Here is a 23,820-nt window from a genome sequence, read left to right as displayed (position 1 = left end):
CACACACTTCCTATCAATGCTCTTCATTCAATATTAAGATTCAGGTGCATAAATAGAAATTGCATATTGTTCCAATTCGGAGTAATAGAGTCAATTTACCATTCAAGCCTTTATTCTCAAATTCCAAAAGCAATTCAAAATGACAGTGGTCATATTTTATTCAGGATAAGTGAGACTTGATAAATGCTAATGTCTGAGCAGTAATCTCCAGACACAACAGTACAGATCATGGAGCTGCTCCTCATCATGTTTCATGGATCTTTGCGTCAGTCAATGAAACATTTAATACCTCTATATTAAAGTTTGCTAATGACACCACCATAGTGGGTCGGATCTCAAAATATAATGAGAGTACAGGCAAGAGATAGAGAATTTGGTAAACTGGTGCGACAACAATAATCTGTCCCTCAATGGCAACAAAACGAAGGAAATAATCATCGACTTCAGGAAGCATAGTGGAGGACATGCCCCTGTCTACATCAATGGGGATGAAGCAGAAATGGTCGAGAGCTTCAGGTTTCTATGTGTCTAGATCACCAACAACCTGTCCAGGTCCCTCCATGTCGACGCTATAGTTAAGAAAGTCCATCAACGCCTCTGCTTTCTCAGGAGACTAAGGAAATTTGGCATGTCCACTACATTTCTCACCAACCTTTACAGATTCACCATAGAAAATATTCTTTCTGTTTGTATCACAGCTTGGTAAGGCTCCAGCTCTTCCCAAAACAGTGAGAAACTACAAAGGGTCGTGAACAATGCCCAGTCCATCATTCAAACCAGCCTCCCATGCATTGACACTGTCTACACTTCCTGCTCCCTTGGAGAAACAGCCAGCACAATCACACACCCTGGACATTCTCTCTTCCATTTTCTTCCATCAGGAAAAGGATACAAAAGTCTGAGGTCACGTACCAACCGACTCAAGAACAACTTCTTCCCTGCTGCCATCAGACTTTTGAATGGACCTACCTCGTATTAAGTTGGTCTTTCTCTACATCCTAGCTATGACTGCAACACTACATTCTGCACACTCTCCTTTTCTTCTCTATGTACAGTATGCTTTGTCTATAGAGTGCGCAAGAAAGAATACTTTTCACTGTATGTTAATACATGTGACAATAATAAAACAAATCAAATCTCTGTGCTCAAGGAATCCCTTCTTATACATTCTGTTTGCAACAAAGTCTATCGAGACCACCTGAACCCAATCTTTACCCCATCTGCCCTCACAAGCCAAGTCAGTCTCTCGAGATCTCTGCCCACTCGGATCCCTAATAGTTTGTAAGCATTTCGATGTTAGTGCCTGACTAAAGCAAGGAAGACATGATGGCCTTAGTTCCCGGCTATTTTGTCTCAGCTCTAAACACATTTGTACCTCAGAGATTCTGCAAAGGCACTTACTTAGCTTTTAGTTGTCAAACAACAAGCTGCCTGTTTCCTGTTGGAGTTTTCTTTTTTATGATTTGGCCCCTTTAAAATCCTTCAGGACCAAAAGCACTCGGTTAATGAAAAACCAAACCACAATCACCTTCAAATGACCTCTCAGCTACTTTTACCCAAGATGGATTTACAAGCAGGAACAAAAAAGGTCCAGTAAGACTCCGTATAACAAGGCAATTAAAGATGTGTACAGTCAGTCACATTATTTCAGTTTTCATTAATTAGCAAGAAAATCTAATCTAGAGATTTCCCAGGAATCTCACACAATGGGTATGATCTAACTATATAAGACCCTCGTCAGACCCCACTTGGAGTACTGTGCTCCGTTCTGGTTGCCTCATTACAGGAAGGATGTGGAAAAGATTGAAAGGGTGCAGAGGAGATTTACAAGGATGTTGCCTGGATTGAGTGGTATGCCTTATGAGGATAGGCTGAGGGAGCTCGGTCTTTTCTCCTTGGAGAGACATAGGATGAGAGGAGACCTAATAGAGGTATATAAGATGTTGAGAGGCATAGATCGGGTGGACTCTCAGAGGCTTTTTCCCAGGGTGGAAATGTCTGCTACGAGAGGACACAGGTTTAAGGTGCTGGGGGGTAGGTACAGGGGAAATGTTAGGGGCAAGTTTTTCACACAGAGGGTGGTGGGTGAGTGGAATTGGCTGCCGTCAGTGGTGGGGGAGGCAAACTCAATAGGGTCTTTTAAGAGACTCCTGGATGAGTACATGGGACTTAATAGGATGGAGGGTTATAGGTAGGCCTAAAAGGTAGGGATATGTTTGGCACAACTTGTGGGGCCAAAGGGCCTGCTTTGTGCTGTAGTTTTTCTATGTTTCTAACTGCCCTGTTAGCCGCAAATCCCGTAATGGCTGCCAAGTCTTGCAATCGGTCAAAAACGGGATTTATAGCTGCCGAGATATGTCTGAGAAGCAGAAAGGGTGTGAACCTGATTTCTGTATATTTTAATGAATTTACATTTAGTTACTGGGCACTGTCAGGGGGCACTTGCAAGGGGCAATGCCAAGGTGGGTTACCCTCCTCAATTGGGGGTTTCCCTTTCTGCATGGGAGGGGCTCCCTTTGTAGGGGGCTATGCGGGCGTGGGGGTCCCTTCTTCATGTGGGGATTGGGTGGTGTGCCCCTTATCCGCTGGGGGATCGCCAAGTCCGTGGGCGGTGAGCCCAAGTCCTTGGGGCATTCCTGATATCCGTTGCGGGGGATGGGGGGGGGCCTTAAACTGAATTTTGAGATTGCAGCACCGATCTCAGGTTCCCGATGTGTCAGCGTGTTTAGGTCCTGCCCCTCCAGCTGGCTGTGTGATCTTCACCAGCTCTCTGAAACTGCTGTTAATTCAAGAAAGGAAAGGGTGGCTGTGAAGCTGGCGAGTTTCACACAGCTTCTTTTCTTGCCCATTCCAACACCATGCGGTTTTAGGAAGGTTGCATCCAGTGCCTGTGGGGTGGGGCAGAGGGGGCAGAGGGAGGCAGAGGGGGGAAGGGCTTATTGGGGCCCTTGGAGGCAAATCGGTGGGAGTGGGGTTATTCCAACTCACATTTCACAATCTGTAGTAAAACCTCACAAACTTGAAAATCACTTTATGGAGCTTTTTGATGTCTCAGCCTTCTTCTCAGCTCTGTCTGGCTTTATGAAAAGTGCTCTGTTCTAATATGTTCTTTAACCTCAGGCTTCTTGGAAATTTCTACTAATTTCTCTAGTTTCCTTAACTAGCTGCTCTTCCAATCCCCACATTTGTTTTCTTAACCATTACACTAATGTATGACATTTCTTCCAGCAAAGCTGAGAAAGATAGTCCCTCTCTTGCCTTCTAAACCAACTGCTTCTAGCAAAGCTGTGAGAGCTGTCTTCTTTCTCCCTACCTATCTCCAACTGCCCACAAATTCAGCAAAAGCTAAAAATTAAAAGCTTCTCTACCTTACAAAGCCCCAGTTGCTAAGCAACCACTGCTGGTATATTTATTCTTCACACCGTAGCCCTGTTTAAGCACAGTAGAAACACACTTGGAACTTAACCATACCCCACGCATACAAACACCATCTTCCAACTATAGGTTTTAACCTTCCAGGAAAATGCAGGAAGAGGCAATCACTAGGGAGCATAGGTTTAAGGTGCGAGGGGCAAGGTTTAAAGGAGGTATACGAGGCAGGTGTTTTATACAGAGGGTGGTGGATGCCTGGAACTCGCTGCCGTGGGAGGTAGTGGAAGCAGATATAATAGTGACTTTTAAAGGGCGTCTTGACAAATACATGAATAGGATGGGAATAGAGGGATATGGTCCCCGGAAGGGTAGGGAGTTTTAGTTGAGTCGGGCAGCATGGTCGGTGCAGGCTTGGAGGGCCGAAGGGCCTGTTCCTGTGCTGTAATTTTCTTTGTTCTTAAGGGGGCGGGATGTATCTTTTGGGGTAGCCCTTTGCAACTCCTGCCCACCCCGTGTAAATGTTATCCCCACCATCCCATTCTTCCTCCCAACCTGGCCTTCAAAAAAAGCACCGGACTGATCTTAATCTGGGATCCAATGATATTTTCCGTGGACCTCCCTGCAGCCCCCGGAAATCCCATCACTGATTTCTGCCACTGTTGGGACTGCAAGAGCTGCCGGCAAATTAGGTTAGGCGGCAGCTCTCGAGGTCGGGTCTTCCTCTCAGTGAGGAAGGGAGGCCCTACCCTGACCTGCTTAAAGCCAGTTGCAACTTGTTATAGCTGCTGGGCTGCACACATATGGCAGCCTTTGTTCATGTAAGTGGAAAGATATGATACTCACACCAATGTCAGTATGTGCCTGAAGCTTCATCTGTAAAACAAATTGTAAACTGCATTGAAAAATCAAACTGATTGCCAACCAAATATCTAAGAAAAACCCAAATTTCTATTTAAAGTATTTGCATGTTCAGGGAACTGTCAATCAGTCAGTTCAACATCAGTAGTAGGTAAAGTAATGGAACCCCTGATAAGGGGCGACACGGTGGCACGGCGGTTAGCACTGCTGCCTCACAGCGCCAAGGACTCGAGTTCAATTCCGGCCTCGGGTGACTGTCTGTGTGGAGTTTGCACGTTCTCCCCGTGTCTGCGTGGGTTTCCTCCGGATGCTCCGGTTTCCTCCCACAGTCCAAAGATGTGCAGGTTAGGTTGATTGGACGTGGTAAATTGCCCCACAGTGTCAGGGGGACTGGCAGGGTAAATACGTGGAGTCAAGGGCAAGTAGAGGGCCTGGGTGGGATTCTGCACTGTAGGGAATCTATGATTCTATTCTATGAAAGGAAGAAAATAGAAAAAGATTTAGAAACCAAATATATGATGGTCAAAAGAGGAAGTCATGTTTGAACAATCTCACTGGAGTTTTCAAGGAAGCAACAGAGAATAGACAAGGGTAACACAATAGATTTCATATATCTACATTTCCAAAAGGCCTTTGATAATATATAATAGACTGATGAATACAGCAGTGCAGGCAGTGTCATGGGGCAAAGAGCAGAATGGAAAGCAAGAGAGAAAGCAGAGAGTAGGGATAAAGGATAGCTATTCAGAGTGGCAGAAGGTGGAAAGTGTCCCACAAGGATCTTGCAGGCACGACTATTGTTCACAATTATGGTTTAGGCTTTGAAATTACAAATGCAATTTTTAAAATTGTGGATAACATCAAATCTGCAAGAATAGTCAATCTTTTGGAGGGCAACAACAAATTACAGGAAGACATAAATAAAATAGTGGGAGTGTATCAGCATGGCTAGAGAAATGGCTAACTAATAGAAGACAGAGGGCAGAATGTTATGATTTTTTTTGCCGAGGTGTTGTCTCAGCTGGAAAAGTGGAGTGTTTTTCCTGCCAAATTTTCAAGCAATATTTTTAAAAATTGGAAGTGTTGGGACCCATGATGTCATACTAGTGGGACGGGCTGTAAATGAAATTGGGTCACCCTTTTTAAAGGGAAGACATCCCACCCCACAACCTCAAGCCTCCCTAATGGAAGCCCACCCAGCACTGCCCCCTGTACTGTCTGGACATGGCCCTCTACCCCCAAAGGTTGTTAACATCTGTGCGTCCTGGTGGGAACCGTTCGCCAGATCCCTGTTGATCCAGACCTGTAGTAAACTCCGCTGACATGCTATCATGCCAGCTGGGGTGGTGATGGGTCGTAAGAATACTTGTGTGAGATTATAATACTGCAGGGAAGCCCACTAATGATATTTAAATGTACGGTAATAAGATTCTCAATCTTTCATGGCATGAACCTCATTACATCTTTAGCAGTGGGTGGGGCAGGGAGGGGGTGGGTGGCAGCAGTGGGAATAATGTCAATGGGATATCCCGCCGTGTTAAAACAGTTTGGGGACTCCTGTTGAATTCTCCGCCCCCACCGGCTTTCCTGCACGCCAAAAATGAAAATCCATCCTGAAGAGTTGGGATAATAGTGGCATTTTCAGGATGGCAACCTGCAACTAGTGGAGTGCCACAGGGATTAGTGCTGAGACCACAATTATTTACAATATATCTTAATGATGATGAGGGAAATGAATGTACTATTACCAAGTTCATGGATGACACAAAAATAGGTGGGAAGGCAAGTGGTGAGGATCACATAAAGAGTCTTCAGAGGGATATAGACAGGTTCAGTGAAGGGGAAAAACTTGGCAGATGTAATGTAATGTAGGAAAATGTGAAGTTATGCACTTTGCTGGGAAGAATAAAGGAGCTGAATATTATTTAAATGGAGAAAGACTGCAGAAAATTTCAGCACAGAGGAATAGGGGGAGGTCCTCTTGCATAAATCACAAAAACCTAACATGTAAGTTCAGCGGGTCATAGCGAAGGCAAATTGAATATTGGCCTTTATTTCATTGGAAAACGTGTATAAAAATAGTTCAGTCTTGCTAAAACTATGCTATACTAGACCACACCTGGAATACTGTAAACAGCTTTGGTCTCCTTATCTAAGAAAAGATATACTGGAATTGGAGGCAATCCAGAGAAGGTTCACAAGGTTGATTCCGGGTTGGAAGGGGTTTTCTTATGAGGAGACGTTGAATAGGTTGGGCGTGTGCTTTATTGGTGTTTAGAAGAATGAGAGGCAACCTTATTGAGACATATTGGATTCTCACTGGATAAAAGCAAATTACTGCGGATGCTGGAATCTGAAACCAAAAGAGAAAATGCTGGAAAATCTCAGCAGGTCTGGCAGCATCTGTAAGGAGAGAAAAGAGCTGACATTTCGAATCCAGATGACCCTTTGTCAAAGCTCGGCAAAACTTTGACAAAGAGTCGTCTGGACTCAAAGCATCAGTTCTTTTCTCTCCTTACAGATGCTGCCAGACCTGCTGAGATTTTCCAGCATTTTCTCTTTTGGTTTTGGATTCTCAGGTGGCTTGACAAGGTAGATGCTGAGAGGTTGTTTCCTTTGTGGGAGAGTCCATGACAGAGGGCATAACCTCTGAGAAAGGGGTCGCCCCTTTAAGACAGAGATCAGGAAGAATTTCTTCTCTTAGAGGGTAGTGAATCTATGGAATTCTTTATTGTAGAGAGCTGTAGAAGCGATGTTATTAAGTACGTTCAAGGTTGAGATAGACAGATTTTTAATCAGTAAGGGAATCAGGGTTATGGGGATAAGACGGAAAAGTGGAGTTGAGGATTATCATATCAGTTCAGTCATAATCTCATTGAATGGTGGAGCAGACTCAATGGGCCCAATGGCTTACCTCTGCTCCTATGTCTCATGGCCTTACTTGTAGAATAGGCATAGTAAATAGTAAAGTGTGAGCTATTACATTTTAATATTTCATTACAACAGAGGTCACATATTATTCAGAAAATAAGAATCTAAATAGGGGAACGGAGCAAAATGATCTGGGAATACAGATTCTTAGATTATTCATACTTGTGATGTAGTTCAAGATGTCTGTAATAAAAAACAGACCAACTGCTGGGTTTGTTTCCAGAGGGATACAATTGAAAAGTAGAGAGGCGATGCTAAGCTTGTATCAAACTGAGCTGAATCACACTTGGAGCAATCTATGCAGGTCTTGTTGAGATATTGTGAAAAGGATATAATGGTACTGGAGAGGATATAAAAATGATTTAAAAGGATGATACCAGAACTGTGAGGTTATGGATATCAGGAAAGGATGGCCTGGTTGGGTCTCGTTTCTCGTGAAAAGGAGAAGTTGAGAGGTGTCCTCATAAAGGTTCTGATAAAGTAGACAGCACGGAGCGTGGAATTTTAAGCCCTTCCAGTAGTTGTTTGGCAAGCGGAGAAGGGATGTAAAATTGGGCCCCGTGGCAGCAGTGTGTGCCTATCATCTACCCACTGCTGCTGGAACTTCGCCTGCAGTGGGGGAGACTCACTAGTGGACCAGCTGAGGCCCTTAATGGTCATTTGAAGGCCTCTTCCCACAGCTGCTCATATTTTACCAGGTGCCCAGGCCACATAGTAATTTTACCAGCTGGGGGTATGCCTTCTGTTCAAGGATTCTGTGCCATATAAAATACTCTCAGAGTACATGGACCGGAATCTCCAACCTTGCCAGCAGCTGGGATTCTCCGGTCCTGCCACAGTGAACTGAGATTTGGCCGTGTGTCCAATTCTCCATTCTCCGAATCTCCGATGGCCGGGCATGAACGGCCAGAGAAGTGCAGCCCATGTCTCCACTTCTGGGCCAGAGCAAAGCCAGAAACCATCGATACGGATAGTCAGCAAGGAATTAAACAGAGAAATATGAAACAATTCTTTACCCAGAGTGTGGCTAGAATGTAGAGCTCACTAGAACAAGTGGTTGGTGTGGATGCATTTCAGGGGAAGCTTGATAAGCGTTTAAAGGAGAGGGGAATAGAGGGTTATGCAGATAGAGTTAGACAAGTACGGATGAGTGGACATTCAAGTGGCTTGGACTGACAGGTTCAAATATTCCCGTGCAGTAAATTCCATGTAATCAACAATCGGATGGGGTTTCCAGTAATTGTGGCCTAAAATAGACCACAATTTTAGCTTGTAAGCAACATATGACTCTAAAGAAGTGGAGGCATTCTGACAAAATTATTTCTATGTTGCAGTCGATGTAAGAATTGAATGCACTTCTAATTACATAAGCAAGTTCTGCTAACAGAACATAGGGAGAGAAGTGAGGGATCCAGGAAATGCTGCCAAAGCCAGGATAGGGAATTAATGGATTCTGACACTGAAATGATTAAACCCGGGGTTCAGATTCCAGTGAGCAGTTATTTTAAGCACTCTGGTTAAAGTGTTGTTGCCGGAATGTTACCTGAGGTGCTGTGCAGTGTGCTGAGAATATAATTCAAAGGAATTGTGAATGCTTGAAGTGATTTTAAAAAAGTTAATCCAAATACTGTTGGACCACAGAGAAAATTAAGTCGTAAGATCCAGGCTTTCAACATTTTTAGTACAAAACCATATCTTCAGAGCTGTCATTGAGAACAAAATGATTCATATTTTTAATAAAGACGGAAGATTTTTAAAACAAAAATATGTTTGGCTGGGGAAATAAATTTTAGCACCACTAAGCAAAGAAAAGGCAGTATTGTTTCGTCTCAGTTAGCTTAGAATCTCTCATACACCTTCCGGACAATTATTGCATTCCTCTGGCTGCAATGTTGAAATCACAGCCATGCAGAATAATGCGATTTGCAAAGAATGGTAATCAAATTAGTTACAAACCGGCCCCAACAGAGAAGAATTATAAAATGCCATCCAAACTTCACAGATGAGGTAATGACCATTGCATGAATAATAATGAAAGCAGCTGTTGGCAAATTGTCAGACCCAATCTCAATATTCCTTCCACTGAAGTTGACAAGAGTCATTTGCCACACCTCAAAGGATAGGCTTTAACTATTAATTCTCTGAGAGAAGAACTTTCTGATATCAGTCATTTCAGATAGTCAACATCTTTTTCCAGAGGTAGGGGAGTCTAAAACTAGAGGGCACAGGTTTAAGGTGAGAGGGCAGAGATACAACAGGGTACAGAGGGTCAATTATTTCACACAGAGGGTGGCGAGTGTGTGGAACAAGCTGCCAGAGATAGTAGTAGAGGCGGGTACAATTTTGTTTTTTAAAAAGCATTTAGACAGTTACATGAGTAAAATGGGTATCGAGGGATATGGGCCAAACGCGAGTAATTGGGACGAGCTTAGTGGTTAAAAACAAAGGGGTGGCAAGGACAAGTTGGGCCGAAGGGCCTGTTTTCATGCTGTAAACCTCTATGACTCCATGAGTTCTAAATTTAGCATTTACGAGTGTGAACTACTTCGAGTACTCGTCCCATAATCTGGATTAAACCTGTGTCCACTCTTTGGCCAGGATTTTCCGCACCCGCACTCCACCCCCGGCAATGGGATTTCCCATGCCAGAAGCGATGAGTATGGCTGCTGGCGGGAATTTTCCAGCTTCGCCGAAGTCTATGGGTTTTTGCATAGCTAGCCACAAGGGGTCGGCTATGGTTGGAGGGGCTGGGAAATCCCTCTCTTGATATACTGGATTCGCCTTTTCTATAATCTTAAACATTTTGTGTATCTCTTTACAAGCATGAATCAGGCATCTCTTTTTCAGGCTGATTCCCCCAACCTTCCATTGTAATTCACACCTTCAATATTAAGTTGTCTTCATGGGTGGGATTCTCCCACCCCGTTGCAGTGATTGGAGATTTGGCTGAGCACCAAATTCTCCGTCCCCTCTGGCGGAGGCGGCAGGGCGTGAATGGCTGGAGAATTCCAGCCCATGACTCTCCAAGGCACTGATTCCAATCCTTGATTGTCTTCTTTCCAGTCTGACCTGAGCACTGTGCTAATTAATCCAACAACAGCTTGTACTTGTATAGCACCTTTAACTTCATAAAATGTCCCAACAGCCTTCACCAGAGTGTTTGAAAACAAATTTTGCACAGAGAGATTTTAGGGCAGATAAACTTAGTCTGACAGGTGATTTCAAGAGAGGATGAGAGGCAATCAATCCCTATCACTATAAAACCCCCAATCCCATGTGCTCTAATTTTGTTTACTATATTCCTGTGTGACATTCTCAAATGCCTTTTGAAAATCTAAATACACCACAGCCACTGGTCCTCCTTTATCTATGCTATAAGTAACATCCTCAAAAATCTCCAACAGCTTTGTCAAACATGATTTCCCTTTCATAATCCATGTTGACTCCATCCAATCACATCATTTTTTTAAGTGTTCAGTTATCATGTTCTTTATAACTGATTATGGATGGAGTTTTCCAGCTAGATAGATAGAATAGATAGATAGAATCCTACAGTGCAGAAGGAGAGCATTCAGCCCATTGAGCCTGCACCAACCACAATCCCACCCAGGGTCCTATCCCCATAATCCCATGCATTTACCCTAGCTAGTCACCCTGACAATAAGGGGCAATTTAGCACGGCCAATGCACCAAACCCGCACATCTTTGGACCGTGGGAGGAAACCGGAGCACGCGGAGGAAATCCACGCAGGTACAGGGGAGAAGGTGCAAACTCCACACAGAGTGTGATCCAAGCCGGGAATCGAACCTGGGACCCTGGCACTGTGAGGCCGCTGTTCACACTGGTGGGATCTTCTTGTCCCGTCAACGGCGTGGGGTGCAGTCAATGGGAAATCCCATTGACAGCGGCGGGACTAGGTAATCCTGTCACCAGAGAATGGCGTGCCAACTCCTGCTGTGAGAAACACACCAAGGGGAAGCCAGAAAATCCGAGGGTAAAGTATCTTCCTAACTACTGACATCAAACTGTGGTTCTCTGTTTCCTCTCTCCCTCTCTTCTTAAATAATAGGGTTACATTTGCTACTTTCCAGTCTTCAGGAACCTTCCCAGATTCCACACAATTTTGAAAGATAACCACCAATTCACCTACTATCTCTATAGCCACCTCCTGCAGGCACATTTTTCATATACCACCTCTTTATTAATACCAATTCGTTTCAGTTCCCCATTTTAACCAACCCTTTGATTCCCAGGTATATCTGGGCGATTTACTGTATCTTCCTCTGCGAATACTGACACAAAGGGGGGAATTTTCCCATCCCATCCGTGGAGGGGGGGGGGGGGCGCGGCGGGAGGCGGGGGGGGGTGGGGTGCACAATGCAAAGGTCCATTGACCTTGGGAGTTTTCTAGTTTTTGGGTGAGCGTGGCCGGAAAATCCCACCCGAAGTAATTGTTTTGTTTCTCTGCCATTTCCCTATACTCCATTACATAATATTGAATCTAAAATAACCCAATCCCAGTTAGGTCTCAATATACTGCTCCCAAATCACACCTTGTGTACATTCCAGGAGTCCAGCCACCACAGCATGTGCTAGTTAGGTTTACCCAGTCCAAATGCAAATTAAATGTGCCCATTATTACTATATTACTCATGTTACATGCAGCTTCATTTTCTTGATTTATGCTGTACCCAACATTACCACTATAGATTGGTGGCCTATAAAAGACTCCAATCAGTGTTTGCTGCCCCTTGCTATTTCTGAGCTCCACCCAAACTAATTCTACACTTTGATCCATTGATCTAAGATTCTCTCTCACTGATGTACTGATCTCATCCCTTATTAATAGAGCTATCCAACCTGCTTTTCCTTTTTGCCCATCCTCCCGAAACAGCAAGTATCCTTGAATACTCAGTTCTCAGTCTAAGTCACCCTGCAATCATGTCTCTGTAAAGGAAATTAAATCATACCCATTTACCTCTGAATCTGCCTTCAAATCACCTACCTCATTGTAAATGCTGCATGCATTCAGATAGGTGCCTTTAACTGTGTCTTTTTAACATTATTCTGCATTCTAATCCCCTTTGATGCTTTGACTTCTGATTTTGCTTACCATTTCTCTATTTCCTATTACTAATTCTGCTTCCCTCCAACCTGAGTGTCCTCTGAGGTTCTAATCCACCTCGCTATCTGTTTTAAACGCTCCCCAAGAGCACTAGCAAAGCTCCCATTGAGGATAGAGTCATAGAGGTCTACAGCACAAACAGGCCCTTCAGCCCAATTTGTCCATGCCGCCCAGTTTTTACCAATAAGCTAGCCCCAATTACCCGCATTTGGCCCATATCCCTCTATACCCATCTTACCCACGTAACTGTCTAAATGTTTTTTAAAAGACAAAATTGCACCCGCCTCGACTACTACCTCTGGCAGCTTGTTCCAGACACTCACCACCCTCTGTGTGAAAAAATTGCCCCTCTGGACCCTTTTGTATCTCTCCCCTCTCACCTTAAACCTATGCCCTCCAGTTTTAGACTCCCCTACCTTTGGGAAAAGATGTTGACTATCTAGCTGATCTATGCCCCTCATTACTTTATAGACCTCTATAAGTTCATCCCTAAGTCTCCTACGCTCCAGGGAAAAGAGTCCCAGTCTATCCAGCCTCTCTTTATAACTCAAACCATCAAGCCCCAGTAGCATCCTAGTAAATCTTTTCTGCACTCTTTCTAGTTTAATAATATCCTTTCTATAATAGGGTGACCAGAATTGCACACAGTATTCCAAGTGTGGCCTTACCAATGTCTTGTACAACTTCAACAAGACGTTCCAACTCCTGTATTCAATGTTCTGACCGATGAAACCAAGCATGCTGAATGCCTTCTTCATCAGCCTGTCCACCTGTGACTCTACTTCCAATGAGCTGTGAACATGTGCCGTTAGATCTCTTTGTTCTATAACTCTCTCCAACGCCCTATCATTAACTAAGTAAGTCCTGCCCTGGTTTGATCTACCTCACATTTATTTAAATTCAACTCCATCTGCCATTCATCAGCCCACTGGCCCAATTATCAAGGTCCCGTTGCAATCTGAGATAACCTTCTTCACTGTCCACTATGCTACCAATCTTGGTGTCATCTGCAAACTTACTAACCATACCTACTAAATTCTCATCCAAATCATTAATATAAATGACAAATAACAGTGGACCCAACAACAATCCCTGAGGCACACCGCTAATCACAGGGCTCCAGTTTGAAAAACAACCCTCTACAACCACCCTCTGTCTTCTGTCATCAAGTTAATTTTGTATCCATTTGGCTACCTCACCCTGGATCGTGTGAGATTTAACCTCATGCAACAACCTACCATGTGGTACCTTGTCAAAGGCCTTGCTAAAGTCCATGTAGACAATATCAACTGCACTCCCCTCATCTACCTTCTTGGTCACCCCTTCAAAAAACTCAAATTTGTTTCAAATTTGTGAGCCATGAAAAAGGTTCCAGTCTATCCAGCCGCTCCTTATAACTCAAACCATCAAGTGCCGGTAGCATCCGAGTAAATCTTTTCTGCACTCTTTCTAGTTTAATAATATTCTTTCTATAATAGGGTGACCAGAACTGTACACAATAGTCCAAGTGTGGCCTTACCAATGTCTTGTACAACTTCAACAAGACGTCCCAACTCCTGAATTCAATGTTCTAACCAATGAAACCAAGCATGCTGAATGCCTTCTTCACCACTCTGTCCACCTGTGACTCCACTTTCAAGGAGCTATGAACCTGTACCCTAGATCTCTTTGTTCTACAACTCTCTCCAAGGCCTTACCATTAACCGAGTAAGTCCTACACTGGTTCGATCTACAAAAATGCATCACCTTCCATTTATCTAAATTAAACTCCATTTACCATTCATCAGCCCACTGGCTCAATTGATCAAGGTCCCATTGCAATCCTAGATAGTCTTCTTCACTGTCCACTATGCCACCAATCTTGATGTCATCTGTAAATTTAGTAACCATGTCTCCTAAATTCTCATCCAAATCATTAATATGAATGACAAATAACAGTGGACCCAGCACCGACCCGAGGCACTCCGCAGGTCACAGGCTTCCAGTTTGAAAAGAAAAACCCTCTACAACAACCTTCTTCTGTCATCAAGCCAATTTTGTATCCAATTGACTACCTCACCCTGGATCCCGTGAGATTTAACCTTATGCAACAACCTACCATGTGGTACCCTGTCAAAGGCCTTGCTAAAGTCCATGTAAACAACATTGATTGCACTGCACTTTCTAACTTCTCCATTGCCCCTTGAAAAAACTCAATCAAATTCATGAGACATGATTTTCCACTGTTAGGTTCATTCCTGCTTAGGTGCAATCTGACCATCTAGTGCAGGTTCCATCTGCCCAGAGCTGGTCTCAGTGCCTCAGATATCAGATCTCCTCTCTCCTAGACAAATTATCCATCATATGTTCAATTACTCAATCTTCATATCCCTATGTGGCACTGGGAGTAATCCTGAGATTACTGCTTTTGAAGTCCTGCTATTTAATTTATTATCTCACTCCCTAAAATCTATTTTCAGGACCTTAACCCTCTTCCTATCTTCTTCATTGGCAGTATGGCGTCTGGCTGTTCATCGTCTCCCAGAAGAATGTCCTGCAATCGCTCTGTGACATGTTGACGCTGACAGCTTTGAGGCAGCTTTATGTCCTGGATCACATCAATGGCCCACAGAAACACCTGCCTCTTCCTCTAACGAACAAATCTCCTATCACCGTCGCTTTTCCACTCTTCCTACTGCCCCCCCCCCCCGTGCAGCTGAGCCACCTGTGGCATCATGGACTTGACTTGACTCTTGTTACAATCTGATGAGGAACCATCACCTTCACCAGTGTCCAAAATGGAAAATTGGTCAGCAAGTGAAATCAACTAAGGAGACTCCTGTACTACCTTGGTTCTGTTAGACTATCCAACAGTCACCCATCGTGTGGATGAGAAATAGGAAGGACTTAATGGTACATCTGTGTGGGACACCAGGGGTAAAAGGGCAAGGCAGGGAGAGAAGCCATTGCAGGTGCTTTCCCATCTGTAACTGGATAAGAATGGAATCAGGCAAATGCAATCCTTGACAACAATGAGGAAGAGAATGGTATGGTCAAATCATAGAATAGAATCAAATCATAGAATCCCATTATCGTGGAAGAGGCTATTCGGCCCATTGAGTCTGCACCAACTCTCTGACAGAGTATTTTACACAGGCGTTATCCCCATAACCCATGACTAATCCATCTAACCTGCACATCTTTGGACTGTGGGAGGAAACCGGAGTACCCGAAGGAAACCCACGCAGGCATGGGGAGAATGCACAAACTCCACACAGACAGTCACCCAAGGTCGGAATCAAACCGGGGTCCCTGGAGCTGTGAGGCAGCAGTGCGAACCACTGTGCCATCCACATTGTGTCAAAAACATTATTTTATACAAAATGAAAGCAAGACTGATGCGTCTCCAGTTGCTTGAGTTTGGTTTTTTTTAAGTTCAGACATTATTTGGTTCCATTTCCAGTTTACTGGCATCTCTTCAGTGAAATTGTGGTTATCAGTGGTCCACAAATCACCCTTATTTTCTTTCAGTATTCCAGGATAAATATAGTTGATCCCTGTTATACATCCTTAAAGGTTTTCTAGGTCTTTCCCCTTATTTGTATTGGTTGGCCTAAGGTTTGATCCATGTGCTTGAAAAGAGCACATGGCAGGTTGTGTTATGCTGCTGGACAAGTGTTACCATTGCTTGCCTGAAGTTCCAACATTTTCAAACATGCTGCTTACTGCAGTATTCAATATTATAGAAAATTTCCTGTTCCAGAGGGAAAGACATTATCTTTTTAGAGAATAAAGCCACAGCTTCTGACACATAAGGTCATGTAAATGAGATTAATATATTTTGCTAACGTAAATTTATCAGTACAAATTATGAGATGAAAATTAAATCTAACAGATATAATTTAACAGATGGTGTGTTGTTATAGTGCAAAAATTTGTGATCCTATATCATTCCGAATATTTTGATCATGTAAAATATGTAATTAAATATCCTCACTTGTATAAATACTGGTTGTCACCCTGACAAAAGTATATGCAGTTCTCCCAAGAATGTGAAAGGTTCAATAAGTGAAAATTGCACACAACTCATCAAACCTTGCTTAATTGCATCTTATTAGGTGTTATTTTAAACACATTCTGGAACACGTTGTCAGTGCTGGGCTAAATGATAAGCAAGCGCAAATAGGCATTACTTTATTGATTACAGTGAAAAGTTCATTCATACCCTTGCAAAAAAGTTTCTTTTTAGTCCCTTTGTTCAGCAAAAATCACTTTAAAACAAATACAAATCCTCAGCACAATTGATTCTCCAGGCATGATGCAGTTAGAATTCTTCTCAGAATTAACCTCGCAAGTAATGACTAATGATTGCTCCAGTCAAAGTGGAGAAGTCACTCCAAAAATCTGACCAAGAGAAAAAAAATGCTGACATCTTTGGTAAAGGATTTAATGAAAACATCATTTGGGGGAGCACGGTGGCATAGCGGTTAGCACTGCTGCTTCACAGCGCTATAGACCAGGGTTTAATTTCAGCCTCTGGTCACTGTCTGTGTGGAGCTTGCACGTTCTCCCCGTGTCTGTGTGGGTTTCCTCCGGGTACTCTGGTTTCCTCCTACAGTCCGAAGGTGTGTGGGTTCGGTTTGTTGACCATGATAAATTAATCCTTCATGTCACGGGGATTAGGAGGGCAAATACGTGGGGTACAGGGATAGGACACAACCTGGGTGGGATTGTGGTCGGTGCAGCCTCAATGGGCCAAATGGCCTACCTCTGCACCATAGGGATCCTATGGGCCCGATTTTACCAAAACTCCGTGCCCGTTTTCGGGCGCAAAATTGCGGAAAAGTTGGGCATCGGGCAAATACCGCAATTTGCACCCGAAATCTGAGCAGATCGCGGCTTTACCGACACCCGATTCGGGCGCGGGTCCGGCCCACGCCCAAATCGGGCGGCTCGACCATTTAAATGCATTTGCATGCATTTAAATCGACTAAATGAACTGCGCGCCCAACTCTACCGCCAAAACCCACTTTACCGTCTTCTGGTCCGATGCGGATCCGCGCTCCAATCGACCTGCCGAATAAAATCCGAAGTCGCCGCTGCAGCCTCCGAAGAGTGGGGTCAGAGACTGCAACGGCTCTCTGACCCAGGTCATCCTCTGGGGGAGGGGAGAAGGGGGTGGGAGGAGGAGAGGGGGTGTGATGTAAGATCCTCTGATGGGAGGGGGGGGCGGGTGGGAGGATAGGGGGTGTGACAGATCATCCCCGATCGGTGGGGAGGGAGGGGGCAAGGGGTTCCGTTGAGGTGAATAATGACAGTCGTGGTGTTTGAAGTATGCGGCCACTCCAGAGAGGAGGGATTCGTTCCTCCGGTGGGGAGGAGGGATTGGCCGCGGAGTGGCAGTGCCCCCCCCCCCCAAGAGGATGATACGTCACACCCCCTCTCCTCCCAACCCCCCCTCCCCCCCACCCAGGGGATGATCGGTTACACCCCCTCACCTCCCACCATACCCCCCCTCCCCCCGGGGATGATCGGTCACACCCCCTCTCCTCCCACCCACCTCCCCCCCCGAGATGGTCTGTGTCAGAGAGCCGCTCTCTCTGCTTTTTTCTTTCGCGCCCGGACGTGCTTTTTCATATTTTTTTCGAACAGCGCATGCGCAGTTCAGAGCTCCGATCGGTCCGCCAGCTCTAAGCCCCGCCCACAGCGCGAATCGGACCGGAGCCGGCAAAACGCGCAAGGGGATTCCAGGCGCGGATCTATTTGACGCCCAGATTCGGCACTTAGACTCAAAATGGTAAAATCAGGCCCAATGACTACAAAACAAGACTTTGCATTTTATACTCATGCTGATTGTGTGAGTAAAATGATCACTTCCTCAGAGCCCAGCCCAATATCAGCTTTATGAAGGTTCCGAAGATGAAGGCGATGTTGCCGAGGTCAGCATCTAGTTGGTCATAACTAACCTGAGGTGCTGAGCTTTCTACTGGAACTGCTGTAGTCGGTTTGTGAAGGTACTCCCGCAATGCTCTTAGGAAGTGGTTTCAGCAACCTGACCCTGTGACAATGACGGTACGCTAATATACCACCAAGGCTGAGTCATGAGTTGGCTATTGCGCAGAATCAGAATGAGTTTAGACCTTGGTGGGTTTTGTTTTGCCAAAACATGGCACATAAACATGCATACTGTGGCTCAATTTGCAAATCTGTGGTCAGAAAGTTGTTTGCCCAAGTGTTCCTCAGTAAACTAAAACAGATGCTTTGCCCACAGAATCTGTTGCTCAACTGGACAAAATCAATGCATCCCAATGGAATTATATTTCCTTTTATTGCACAATGAATTTTTTTTTTTTAAATTTTGATGTTAGTCTCCAATTTGAATCAGTCCAACTTTGGTGACTTTGCCTTCAAATTCTGGAATATCATCCCTACCTCTTGTGCTTCTCTGTCTCGCTTTCTACCCTCAAGACACTCCTTGGACTAAATCTTACAAGAAATGGCAGAGTGTTGTTTCCGGTGAGAAAACTGGCATGTTTCTGTCCAGACCTTACGACACTCTGCCAAAAAACATCAAGGGGGCATGTTTTACACCATTATACAGGGGGTGAGGTCTCAACACCCTGGCAAAACCTGGTGCCACAAAAAGTAGGGCACCATCTTAAAGGGCATCCCAATCATAACCTGAGTAAACCACCCCCCCTCCCGGCCCACCATGGAGGTCTCAGGGGTTCCCTTCCCCACCCCCAATCAGACTTAGCAATTCTCTACACCATCATACAGGGGGTGGGGTCTCAACATGCTGGCAAAACACCCCCTCTCCCCACCCCCCGATCATCTACCCCTTCTGCCCCCAAAGTCTGAACCAGTAAATATCCCCCCCCCCCCAAACCTCCTCCAACAAAGGCCATTGCTGACATCTCCTGCTCCTTCATTCACTCCCGGTCACTCCCACATCTAAATGAACCCTCCACCATGAAGCTCCCACTGGGGCCCACACCTTGGCACAGGTTGGCACTGCCAGGTTGGCACTGCCAGGACAGCATTGGCATGGTGCCAACCCGGCAGCACCAACCTGTGTCAAGAAGCAGTGCCAGGAGGCATTGCCAGACCACTGTCTGGCCATGTCCCTCTCCCCAAGGGCTATATTTTATTTGTGCCCCCGGAGAAACCCCCATGACTGGTTCACATCTATGTGAACCTGTTGCAAATGGCGCCGGCATGACGTCACGTCGGTGGGGTGTCATTATACAGCGAGGGGGTGGGTTAAAAACATTTAAATGCTTTCAAATTCATGTAAAGCAGGTTCATGCCCAGAAGATGTAACCAGCGAGGGGCGGGGTAGATCCAAAATTGCAAACTCGCTTGCGAGAACTGTGACTTCTGGACCTTGAGCCCCCAGCAGCATCCACACTGACAGTGAGCGTGGGCTAAAGATCACCCCGTCTCTTAAAACCCACCTCTTACATCTTCTGATTAGCATCTCCTTAAATGACTCAGTGTCATACTTTGCTTTATAATGCTCAGGTGAAGCACCTTGGGATATTACATTAACAGTGCTATATAAATATAAGTTGTTATTGCTGTTGTTTTTGTTGCGATGTGCATACATGGAAGATTGGCAGTGGAAGGTTTCTGATGTTACACACAGAGGACTATTGAATAAATAACCCATTAAGTTTAAAACCTGCATTCAACTAGTTTTGTCAGACATCTTCAGTTACCTGAATTAAAAGTTCAGTAATAATTTCCAGTATTACCTGGCTGCTATAAAGTAAAATGACTCCTTTCAGTGTAACTGCTAACACTTGATCAAGCTGGGGCACCTTAACGATAGACTGAATATGATCGTGTCTCCTCTTCTCTTCTGTCAAGACAAGAGCAGTGGATTGCAAGAAAGATAATCCATTAAAAAAATACATTCTTTTTTACAAATAGTGCCATCTATCAATGGGTTTATTTTTAGATCAGCAATTTTGCCAGTGGTCTATTGACCCGAACGTAGTCATGCCAAGTGTAATAAAATAGCGATTTAATGAGCTTAACCAATGCTAATCTTACTTGGGCATGCTAGCTGCTGACACTGCAGTCTAAATTTTCATCTACGGTGGTAATCCCATCTGAATTCACCCTGACCCGAGGTGGGGTGTGGACGCAGGGGGATGCTACAACTCTGCCGCAAAGGAGCACAACTACTGATCTCCATCAAAGCTAAACTCGAAATTCCAGGCACTTTTAGATTTGGTGCACTGACTGAGCACAATCAATCACTCCACAATCAACTCTACTCTGCTTGTGACACTGACATTTTAAGGCCTTTGCCTTCTTAATAATGTCATTCCCAGGAACAGTCAGGTTTGCATTTGGCAAACAGAATCACAGAATTATTATGGCACAGTAGGAGGCCATTTCACCCATCTTGTCTGCACCAGCCCTCCGAATGAGACAAAGGAATACACAATAAGTTTAGTTTATTTATTATTGCCACAAGTGGGCTTACGTTCACACTCAATGAAGTTACTGTGAAAATCCCCTAGTCGCCACACTCTGGCGCTTGTTTGGGTTACACTGAGGGATAATTTAGCATGGCCAATGTACCTAACCAGCACATCTTTAAGACTGTGGAAGGAAACCAGAACATCTGGAGGAAACCCACGCAGACACAAGGAGAACGTGCAGACTCCACACAGAAGCACAGACCCAAGCCGGGAATTGAACCCGGGTCCCTGGCACTATGAGGCTATGATGTGGAGATGCTAGTGTTGGACTGGGGTAAGCATGGTAAGAAGTCTCACAACACCAGGTTAAAGTCCAACAGGTTTATTTGGTAGCACGAGCTTTCGGAGTGTCGCTCTTTCTTCAGGTGAGTGAGGAGTTGTGTTCACAAACAGGGCTTATATAGACACAAACTCAATTTACAAGATAATGGTTGGAATGTGAGTCTTTACAGGTAATCAAGTCTTGAAGGTACAGACAATGTGAGTGGAGAGAGGGTTAAGCACAGGTTAAAGAGATGTGTATTGTCTCCAGCCAGGACAGTTAGTGAGATTTTGCAAGCTCAGGTAGCAGTGAGGCAGCAGCGCTAATCACTGTGCCACCGTGCCGTCCGATGGAGATTAGTGGTGGAATGAAAAGCAGGACAGAGGGACTGTGGTTTGCATTACCACAGAAGGTGGCAGGTCAAGGAGGTTAAAAATGCATACTGGATATTTTCCTTCATTAGCTGAAATGTAGAATATCAGAGCAATTAGAGTTATATTAAAACAATACAAAACACCAGTTCGGCCACAGTTAGAGCACTGCACACAGTTGTTGTCACCACATTAAGGGAAGATCTGATCGCCCGAGAGAGGGTACTGAGCATATTTACAAGGATGTTGTCAGGAGTGGACAATTTTAGCTATGAGAATAGATTGGAATGGCTGGAGTGGCTTTCTTTGGAACAGAAGAGATCTGAGGTTCACAAAAATATAAATTGCCCAGATGGAGCGGATTGGAATGATCTGTTTCCCTGAGCAGTGAGATCAATAACCAGGGGGCATGGATTTAAAGTAATTGGTTGAGGAATTAAAAGGGAGTGGAGGTGAAATGTTTCCACCCGGAGGACGGTGGGAGTCTAGAATTCACTGTCCGAAAAGGTGGCTGAGGCAGAAAACCGTGTTGCATTTGAGAAATGCTTGGCTATTATGCACTTGAAGCCCATAACCTGTAGGGTTACTGACCAAGGTTTGGAAAGTGCAATTAAACTGGATTGCCCTTTCATGGCCAGTTCAGACACAATGAGCTAAATGGCTTCCTTTTTTTTAATTCTTCCATTGGATGTGGACGTTGCTGGAAAGACCTGGGCAGCACGGTGGCACAGTGGTTAGCACTGCTACCTCAGAGCGCTAGGGACCCAGGTTCAATTCCGGCCTCGGGTCACTGTCTGTGTGGAGTTTGCTCTTTCTCCCCATGTTCGCATGGGTTTCCTTTAGGTGCTCCGGTTTCCTCCCACACTCCAAAGATGTGTGGGTTAGGTTGATTGGCCAAGATAAATTGACCCTAGTGTCAGGTGAATAGTAGGTAAATGTGTGGGGTCATGGGAATAGGGTCTGGGTGGGATTGTGGTGGGTACAGACGTGATGGGCCAAATGGCCTCCTTCTGTACTGTAGGGATTCTATGACCTGAAATTATTGCCCACCCCTAATTGCTCTTGAGAAGGCAGTGATAGGCTCGTGAGCTGCCTTACTGAACTGCTGCAGTCCTTCTGGTGCAGGTACCCACAGTGCTGTTAGGAAAGGAAATGTGCTGTAAATCTTCTGTTTCTATATTTCTAACAGCATTGGTAAGGCATTAATGAAGAAAAATGTATATATATTGTTTGAATAAGCTCACTTAAAGGTATGCAGACATGTTCAGCTTCTGCTGATACCCCAGAAATCCAGGAAACAGCAATGAGCTGAAAGATTGGCTAATTGACATGCCTTATCTTAGAATCCCTACAGTGCAGAAGGAGGCCATTCAGCCCATCAAGCCTGCACTGACCACAATCCACCCAGGCCCTTTCCCCTTAACCCCATGTATTTACCCTGCTAGTCTCCCTGACATTATGGGGCAATTTATCATGGCCAATCAACCTAACCCGCACATCTTTGGGCATTTCTTGTCAGCTTCAATCTTGTTTGCCTCTCTTGTGGGAACCATAATTTGGATTCAATTGAAATTTGAATTTGGTTTGGAGCAAGCAAGGAATGGATTTGGATTTAGCTGGTCCACTCTGTGTATTGGCTTTGTAACTTGAATTCCCCGACTAATGCCAACAACAGCATATAAAAGGGAAGGAACACTCACAGGCAAGTGGTTGAAATTGGAAGTCTTCCATTCCATAGTACTAAATTCAATCATCTCAACAAGTACAAATTTCACAATAAGGAACAAAATTTAAACAGAGCTTTGAGACCCGACAACGGCAATCATTCCAAAGTGATCCAGGCACACCTTAATGTGCTGATACCAATGCATATTGGGGAATCTTACCAAAACTTAAACCTCAGAGGCTCAGACAGAAAACTACAATGAAACTCCCCAGCTCTGCAGACCAGTTTTCCCTCCAGATTTTGAGCCCCTTCGTCCAAAAAAAGTGGGTGTGGTTTACGCCATCACTCTGGTGGGGAGGAGCCTTATAAAGCCGGCAAGACCCACTCGACAGAGATTGGGGCGCCATCTCTAAAGGGTGCCTCGATCAGGGCAAAATCTTAACTGCACCCCAACCCCCCCAACCACAGAGGTAGGTATCAGGGTGCCAACCCCCCTCCCTGCCAATAATCATCACCGGCATTCCCATCCTCTACCCCCCCCCCACCCTCTCACAATTATTGCTCGCATTCCCATTCTCCCCACCTCACAATCATCGCCGGCATCCCCATCCCCCCTCAGTGCCCGGTCTTCCCCCCACACACATAAATTAACTCCCCTCGATAGGGCTTCCACTAAGGCCCAAACTTGGTACTGTGCACTGGCACGTGTTAGCACTGCCAGATTGGCAGTGTGCCAGCCTGTGCCAGCGGGCAGTGCTAG

The 23,820-nt window shown here is 44.9% G+C and overlaps 1 protein-coding gene across 1 annotated transcript in view; it reads right to left on the bottom strand.

Annotated features, from left to right (window-relative positions):
• LOC144504902 (WD repeat-containing protein 64-like) overlaps nucleotides 1-23,820 on the bottom strand; it is a 139,768-nt gene that overhangs the window by 98,758 nt on the left and 17,190 nt on the right. Inside the window, exon 4 of the mRNA XM_078230650.1 lies at nucleotides 19,988-20,130. Within this exon, the coding sequence (XP_078086776.1) occupies nucleotides 19,988-20,130 (143 nt within the window). The remainder of the gene's footprint in view (nucleotides 1-19,987; nucleotides 20,131-23,820) is intronic.

This window comes from Mustelus asterias, chromosome 15, assembly GCF_964213995.1.
Source record: "Mustelus asterias chromosome 15, sMusAst1.hap1.1, whole genome shotgun sequence".
Taxonomy (NCBI): domain Eukaryota; kingdom Metazoa; phylum Chordata; class Chondrichthyes; order Carcharhiniformes; family Triakidae; genus Mustelus; species Mustelus asterias.
The sequence above is the reverse complement of the archived record's forward strand: the minus strand, read 5'-3'. Positions and strand labels throughout refer to the sequence as shown.